This window comes from Patella vulgata, chromosome 6, assembly GCF_932274485.2.
Source record: "Patella vulgata chromosome 6, xgPatVulg1.2, whole genome shotgun sequence".
NCBI classification, from domain to species: Eukaryota; Metazoa; Mollusca; class Gastropoda; family Patellidae; genus Patella; species Patella vulgata.
In genome coordinates this window covers 3,669,207-3,678,432 of record NC_065884.2, presented here as the reverse complement: position 1 = coordinate 3,678,432, position 9,226 = coordinate 3,669,207, and the positions used below count along the sequence as shown (strand labels likewise).

At 38.4% G+C, this 9,226-nt stretch overlaps 1 protein-coding gene across 1 annotated transcript in view; it reads left to right on the top strand.

The window, feature by feature from the left end:
- Nucleotides 1–217: 217 nt before the first annotated feature.
- The window catches only part of LOC126823242 (uncharacterized), a 30,877-nt gene continuing 21,868 nt past the window's right edge, over nucleotides 218–9,226 (top strand). The window contains exon 1 of the mRNA XM_050551947.2: nucleotides 218–501. Coding sequence (XP_050407904.1) covers nucleotides 447–501 — 55 coding nt within the window. The 5' untranslated portion in view covers nucleotides 218–446. The remainder of the gene's footprint in view (nucleotides 502–9,226) is intronic.

The window sequence follows — 9,226 nt, the reverse complement described above, 5'->3', positions numbered from 1 at the left end:
TACAAAATATCGACCACAGGAAGATCAATATCGCAAGAACACTGTGGACAGTGGCCATATTTGTTTAGGATGTTTCTGTGCGACTTTCATACCACAAACATACACAAAAATTGTTTACAGAGTTTAGCCAATGACGAGGACAGATTGTTCCATTCGCGTTCGTCTCCCAGAAATCAAACCTCTCTCAATCACGTCCTGGTCTCACGCCGTCAAGTTTGTCGCCATTCGAGTTATGGGGCGTTGTCATAGAAATACGTGCAAGTAGTGTCGTCGGGTAGTCAGTACTGTCAGCGAGTGGTGGCGTTAAGGTGTTAACGTGATTGTCGTAAAATAGACCTATTTACGACTAAACATACAGACGGGGATTAAAAGACTTAAATTAGCCGGACGTTTCTTTTTCTGTTAGTTTTTACTTTATTTAGAGACGGAGAAAGTCAGACGTGAACATGAACAAGATGACTGGAAAATTTGTTATATATGTTGTTACAGTTATTTCTACGGGTGAGTTCATATTTTCTGTAACAATAATTGCATGTTCAACGATTTGTTTTTAAAACAATATCTCTCCGATATTAAATATTTAAATCGTATATTCATTTTCTATTTGCCGATATTAAATGTTTAGATTTTTACGCCGAATAATTTACTTTTTGGATTTTATTTAATGGCGATAAATATATAAACCCTAAAATCGTTAAGTGACATTTAGCGATTGGGAAACACATTAACATAACACAGTTTTTATGGGAAACAATCACTGGTTTTATTCTAAAAGCACAACGTTTCGACAAGTATCATCTTATCGTTAGCGTGCGCGTAGTATCATAAGGTCTGTTATTGAATCAACTGGCGTGGTGTCGATTCCCCGGTTGTACGTGACAAGGAGTAGGGTCGACTGTCAATCGTTTTTGGGTTTTCTCCAAGTCCTCCGGTTTTCTCTCATTGTAAAGACCCCTACACGCAAGCGAATTGTTGAAATAAAGTTGAACCATGTGTTAGTCCCGAAATGACCTAGTTTGTGTCGAGTGGACGTTAAACCCATCTCTCTCTCTCTCTCTCTCTCTAATTTAAATAAAAAAAAAAGAAAAAAAAGAGAAATAATCAGTGAAATGAATTGAGTTTTAATGTAATACTTTTCCGCGGCGACTGGGGAAATGTACCTCTGACTAGAGGAAGCCACGCCGGAAAATCCGAGGAAATTTCCAAGGTGCAGGTCGAGGACGTTCTGTGGTTTCACCTAGTTGTGTGTGGAGGAAACTGATCAGCGCCTAGTTTCCGTTTATATGTTACCGTGTACGCAAAAGCGGTTACCTATATCACATAGCGCCATAGAGCAACACAATGTTGGATTATAAACGCTCTATAAATAAATTATTATTAGTATTATTATCATGGCGTTTTATCAGAGGTGACTCAGAAAAATAAGATGATCAACCCCATTTTATTTCTTAGTTGTTAATAAATGCTTTACTTCACTTGTTTTTTTTAAAAAAACAACAACAAAAACTATTGATATCACCAGTGTCTAAACATAGTAAAGTTATTTGATAATTTGTTTAACAAGTGGGGTTATAAATGTGAACCCTGGCTAATACCACTGACTTATGAATCTAGGCCTTTTAATAATCAACATTTTTGCCAATAAGTCATAAAAATGATCATTACACTAAATTAATATTTAGTATGTAATGAAATGAAATGGGATATAACGTCCTACTGTTCTGCTCAGACTGGGCTAATGAAGACGGGCTGTCGCCATACAGTGTACTATGAGGGAAATGAAATGGGGTTTAACGTCCTACTGTTTTGTTCCGACTGGGATAATGAAGACGGGCTATCGCTATACAGTGTGTTATGAAATGAAATGGGGTTTAACGTCCTACTGTCCCGCTTTTACTGGGCTAATGAAGACGAACTATCGCCATACAGTGTGCTGTGTATAGAAATGAAATGGGGTTTAACGTCCTACTGTTCTGCTCCGACTGGGTTTAACGTCTGTTCTGCTCCGACTGGGTTTAACGTCTGTTCTGCTCCGACTGGGTTTAATGTCTGTTCTGCTCCGACTGGGTTTAATGTCTGTTCTGCCCCGACTGGGTTTAATGTCTGTTCTGCTCCGACTGGGTTTAATGTCTGTTCTGCTCCGACTGGGTTTAATGTCTGTTCTGCTCCGACTGGGTTTAATGTCTGTTCTGTTCCGACTGGGTTTAACGTCTGTTCTGCTCCGACTGGGTTTAACGTCTGTTCTGTTCCGACTGGGCTAATGAAGATGGAATATGTATAGAACCTTGTTAGACATTGTACAGGTACCGGGTAGTCATAAATTAACAGGTGTGTCAACTAGATGTAACATCATTGAATACACAAACCCAACCATTAGTCATATATATCATTCAATAGTCACCGTTTTAACACCTGAATGAAATAACACCTACTTAATGACTACTGCTTAATTATTAACAATTTTAAAGATACATTATGGGAGATTAGATAAAGAGTTTGCAGTTGTCACTATAATAGTTAAAAACTAGATAATGTAAAGGCAATTTAGTCAAATTGATCATCTCTGAACCGAGATTTTAACGATTGAATTTTCGGCCTAGCCTCGATCATCATTACTAAAGTCGGTACGATAAAAAAACATAGTCTCGATTATCCAGGAAATCGGAACCTAATCCAATAGACTTCGCAGGCTAGCGATGCCATCGAGAGTTGATTATGGTCTGGGGAAGTTAATTAATGTCTAATTAATAATTTAGATAACATTTCAGGCCTAAAGAAAGACCTGAAATAGGCAGATTTTGCTCGTTCATAATGTATGTTTAACTGACTATGTATATATAAAATGACGACTTCGATCTATTTGTCCATATATTTTTATTTGTAAAATGTATTTGTTCATAAGAGAACGATATCAACTTTAACAGTGTAAAATAATGATGGATGATTAAGCACAACATTATTATTATTTTAGCCTGTTGTCAAAGGTGAACAATAGCACTTAGTTTTTATTTTCGGATGGGTGTGTGTACGATGATTTGATTAAAAAATATTGTCGCAATAACCGCTGGCTTCTTAAAACACGAATAAAAAGTAAACTCCTGTTATTTTACTTGCCTGTACTTTAGATTTTTTTTTATATAAAATACAGTGTATACTGGAGTCATTCGGGACAAAACGTGGTAGTTTTATTTCCATGGATACGTGATCAGTTTGGGGTATGAGATTGTTGTCTATCGCTGTCTTGTCTATAAGAAATGAAATGAATTGAAATGGGTTTAAAGTCCTAGTGTTCTGCTCCCAATTTACTCAAGAAGACGGGCAAACGCCATACAGTGTGCTATGAGGACATTTTGCCCGGGTGGTGGCACTACGGCCTACTCTTATATCGAATTCCAACTGTCCAGGGCTCTTTTACTTGCACGTCAATATGTACATGGTACCTCGTTTTTTCGCCCCATTCGAACGACTAGACGTTGTCCCATGCCAGGACAAGGGAGACCCACGCCTGAAAATCTTGATAAAATGTTTTTGCTAATGCAGGGGTCGAACGTGGGACCTCCAGGTTAGCGAGGCAACGTCTTACTCACTGAGCCTGTATCAATCAGTTGTACCTGTATCAATCAATTGTACCTGTATCAATCAATTGTACCTGTACCAACCAACATTGTGCTGTGGGAAATATTCTCGCTTCTTCCTTAATCCTGAAGGGCTTCATTCACATCAACTTAAGATCAACCTAAACCAATTTCTAGCTCTTTGGAGGTTCCAAGGGGGGTAATGGCCGAATGTTTAGTGCGTGCGCGTTGTATCATAAAAACTGTCATTGAGTCAACTGGCATGGTTTCGAATCCCCGGTTGTACGTGACAAGGAGTAGGGTCGCCTGTCCAACCTCGTGGGTTTTCTCCGGGTCCTCCGGTTTCCTCCAACTGCTAAAGACACCTACGTGCAAGCGAATTATGGAAATAAAATTAAACCATATGTTAGTCCCGAAATGACCTAGTTTTTGTCGAGTGGACGTTACACCCCATTTCTCTCTCTCTCTCTCTCTTTTCTTGACTATCGATTGGAAAAAGTTGTATTTACTTTGTGTACTAGTTATCACCGGGAACATCATTCCGAGGTAAAATATACTTTCTCATCAACTGTGAAAGTGTTGGACCACATTGCCAGCTTAAACCAGATTTAAAGCTTTAGAAGTTAAAATGTCAAATTTCACGAAAAAGAAATAATTGTGAGAAACTTCATAGAATATACAGCAGGTCACGGACATGTTTGTTTCAACCAGATGATAGATTGTATTTTTATGTTTCATCATCAGATCGACTGAAACTGTTTGTAGTTTAACTCATTCTACAGCTTTGGATTAGAGATAGTATTTTTATGTTTCATAACATCCTATAGAAACTGTTGGTTGTTTACGTGACAAATTATTTGAGAACCTTACATGAGACAGTAACAGTCAACTATCCCAACCCTAAACCTGTTTGTGTATATTTAAATTTTAAAGTAATACAGCTTATGAAACGATCTCTAGGTGATATAACATACAGCTGTTAGATTGTAAGGATATTTGACAGATCTAATTATTTGTTTATGTACCTTGTTACAACTAGGATTAAATATTGTTATTTTTAAAACCTTGACATACAAGGGGTTTCGTGTTGTAAATATTTCTCCTTCTTTCTTTCCAAATGAAATGAAGTTTAACGTCTTACTGTTCTGCTCCGACTGGGCTAATGAAGACGGGCATACACCATACAGTGTGCTATGAGGGAAATTTGGCCCGGGTGCGGGGGGAGGGGGGTCAGCACTATGCCCTACTCTTATATCGAACAAGGAATCTTTTACGTGCACGCCAATGTGTACATGGGACCTCGGTTTTTCATCCCATCCCGGCCATCTAAAATATAATGTTTGTTGACAGTAATTGATGTTATAGAGAGTTCCGTAAACAAGGAGCATTATTCAAGAATATTACATGTACCGCGGATTAAACAGTTTAGATTTCTAAATTAATATAATTAATGATATATTATGTAAGATTTAGATAAATGAAATGAAATGAAATGGGGTTTAACGTCCTACTGTTCTGCTCCTATACTGGGCTAATGAAGACGGGCATACGCCATACAGTGTGCTATGAGGGAAATTTTGCCCGGGCAGCGGCACTATCGCCTACTCTTATATCGAATTCCAACTACGAAGGGATCTTTTACGTGCATTCCAATGTTTACACGGGACCTCGGGTTTTCGTCTCATCCGAAGGACTAGACAGGATTAAATATTGTTATTTCTAAAACCCTGACATAAAAAGGGTTTCATGTTGTAAATATTTCTCCTTATTGCTTTCAAAATGAAATGACATGGGGTTTAACGTCCTACTGTTCTATTCCTACTGCGGCATATGCCATGCAGTGTGCTGTGAGGGAATTTTGCCCAGGCAGTGGTACTATGGCCTACTCTAATATCGAATTCCAACTGATCTTTTACGTGTACGTCAAAGTATACACGGTTCCTCGGTTTTTCGCCCCATCCGAACGACTAGACAGTTGTTCTTGTCAGGCCCTCCGTTCTGCACCACTGACAAGGGGAAATCACGTTAGAAAATCCCGATGTAATTTCTCGGCAAATGCAGGGAACAAACACGCGACCTCCAGACAAGCGAACCAGCGTCCTACCCGCTTAGTCGGCAACTAAATGTGGGTAAACGTCCTACTGTTCTGCCGGACGACTGGGCTAATCAAAACGGGCATCTATACATTTCGAGTATGTGTTATGGTTGTCGATGTTGCTAACCATACGTTTCGAGTATGTATCTGGCTGTGTTATGGTTGTCTGTCTTGTCTATGTTTCGTCGACTATGTCAATGTTATGCACTGAAATATTTTTTGAGAATTAGAAACACAGTTTCATCTATTGGACTACAGATTTATGGTGAACATGGAACAAACTGCTCTTTCTAGAAGACCTGACACCACTTTTCATTTAAATAATTCACATTGGTACCAACTGTTTGTGTTATTGATCAACTGCGAATTCAAAAACAAAACTTAAATCCTTGTCTCAGTGTGCAGGAGGCTTGTTAGTCCTAGGATCTCGTGTTCGCTGCGGATATTGAGCGAGACAGTTCCTCGGCAAGTTTCGGTGTGATTCCCCTTTGTCAGATCTCCAGGAAGAAGAACTCGTAAGGACAGAGTCTAGTGGTTCAGACCGTACAATAAACCCAAGTCCCGTATGTATACACCTTTGCATGCATGTACAAAAACCCTTGACGGTTAGAATTTGAATTAAGTGTAGGCCGTAGCGCCGTTGTCCGGACAGAATTAAGAGTTGGTCGTAGCACCGCTGGCCGGACAGAATTAAGAGTTGGTCGTGGGTAAAATTTCCCCTCGGTATCTCAACCGACGCAGGGAAGTAAAACGTTAAAACCCATTTCCTTTCATTTGATAAGTAAAATCGTTTATTCCGCTAGCGATCGAAACGAGGGAACGTCTAAAGTTTGTTAATCAGGGGGGATCTTCAAGAGGATTAACGGACGAGGATGTTTAAAGTTAAAATCAAGTAGAATTTTATCGGTTGACCAATACGTTTAATTACATTTGACGTTAACCCTTCGTAAACGACTTGAGTCAATATAACATTTAGTTGTTGTTTGTTTTCGTATTAAAGGGGATATACATCGCATCAAACATCAGAGACACACTAATTCCTGACGTATATTTTCAAACATGTTTAAAGGTATAAGTGTACGCAGTTCGGGAATAATGTTTAACAGTGGGTGTCGTATATTTAAATATTTTAACATTATTCAATGACCATATATGGTTATCGGCGACAACACAAGTGACGCATGCTGGTAGATTGGGACAAAATAGACCAATATAATGTAAAATTTGCGGTTTAATTTAAAGATACATTATCTGAAATTTAGATAAAGGGTTGACCATTTTTGCTATAATAGCTCAAAAATAGATAATGCAAAATGAAAATATTTAAAATTTCATTAAAATTACTTGATTCTGAGCCAAGTAATCACTGTTTGTATTTTTGACAAGATATGTACATTGTGGTAACCAGGACACTGGTATATTCGAGACTTAGCCTCGCTTTCCCATTTTTAAATTAAATTTTTAAATGGCGAATCGTTCTAATCTAGTTAAAATCTCGTGTATCCGATGCCATCGAGGGTTGATTATTGTCTTTTCATGTTAATAAATGTTCAATTAATAATTTATATAAGATTTAAGGCCTACAGAAAGACCTGCAATAGTCATAGGTTTAAATGAAAGAACTAATTTGATTATATTTAAAACCAATATGGTTTACTTCTTTTATATTTTTTCAATATATATTAATGGCGACTAGACAGCTGTCCATGCAGGATGGAGGGCCTGACAAGGACAGCTGTCTAGTCGTTTGGATGGGACGAAAAACCGAGGTCCCGTGTACACATTGGCATGCACGTAAAAGATCCCTTGGCAGTTGGAATTCGATATAAGAGTAGGCCGTAGCGCAGCTGCCCGGGCAAAATTTCCCTCATAACACACTGTATGGCATATGCCCGTCTTCATTAGCCCAGGTTAGGAGCAGAACAGTAGGACGTTAAACCCATTACATTTCATTTATGTATTATTTTTCTGGAGATGGGCTTTATAGGCTTCTGCCTGTTCTCCAATCCAGTTTCGATGAATAAATAGTTTTTTTTTGGGAAAAACCCACCGAACTAAATGGGGTTTAACGTTCTAGGTTTCTGTGCCACCCGATTAGATTTTATTACATACTTCGAGAAGTTATTTGTTGAGTAATAAAACCTTCTAGTAGTTTATCGAGGGCTGGCCTTCCTTACCGCACGGTACAAATATTATCACCACTAGAAGCAACAAATTCCAGAACAAGCCAGAACTCATACCAAAATGGCCGCTTTATACAAATTAGTATTTAGGGGAATACTAACCCGAACCCTAACCTTAACCCTTTTAAGAGAAGTAAAAACTAAATTAGACCCAAGTTCAGTCTTTGAAAAAGGGATTGGGTTAGTTATCCGAACCTCGATAAACTACTAGAAGGTTTTATTACTCAACAAATACCTTCTCGAAGTATGTAATAAAATCTAATCGGGTGTCTGCGCCCAGTGTTATATAATAAAGACAAGCTCAAGTCATTCAGTGTGCTTTTGGGGAAAATTGTGCCCAGGCAGTGCCGTTGTCGTTCACTGTTCGTAGATTCCAACTTCAAATTGTGCTTGCCAGGTCCGCCATTCCACACCGCTGATATGGTGAAACTAAGTTAAGTTATGTTAGAATATACTGAGAGGCCATGACGCAGCAACACGGAATTGCCAGGGAGTGTTGACGGACATGTGGTTGAAAGGTGATTTTTGCCATGACTGTAGACTGGACATTTACCAACACAAGAAAATCAACAACAGCCCACGGAGACCACAGTGAATCTGGGTACAATTAGTAAAAATCTACATTGTTTAGTCCAACTCCGGGAGCCGCGGTAGCTCAGTGAGTCAGACGCTGCCTATTTAACCAGGAATTTGAAATAAGCGTAGGCCGTACTGCCACTGTCGTGACAAAATTTCCCTGAGTGGCCCAGTCGGTGCAGAAGAGTTGGACGTCGCAACCATTTCATTTCATTTTCATCTTCAGGTTCCAAAATACATCATTTAAAACAGCGATGCGTTATTTGTAAATAAGTTTAAATTGTAATTCAAGGTACATATTAAAACTATAAATGAAGGTGTATACCTTTGTATACAATTCAAGGTGTATATTACAACTGTAATTACAGGTGCATATACCTTTGTGTCTAGTGATTAGCTGCACGTGTTGTTTAATGAAACTAGTTGTTTACCTTTTAAGGTCATGAAATCCTGGGAATTATACAAATTTGTTTTGGTAAATGGGTCGATTGACACCAAGTACACAAATTAACGACATTGTGCATCGTGAATGTTCCTATTGATTTTTGATCCAGGTAAATTATCGATTGGTGATCCCCAGGTTCGATGATACTAAACTTACGCTGTCAACAATTAGCTTGTGAACAGACACTAAGCTACTTGACCGAAATTTTAAGTCCTATTAAATCCACGAATTTAGTCGAAAAGACTTAGTATATTTCGAGAATTGGGAGAAGTATTTATTCTGCTTTTATTTAAGAAAATTGAACAAGTTTAATTAGTCTTTGTGTGTATGACAGGTGTGTATGACAGGTGTG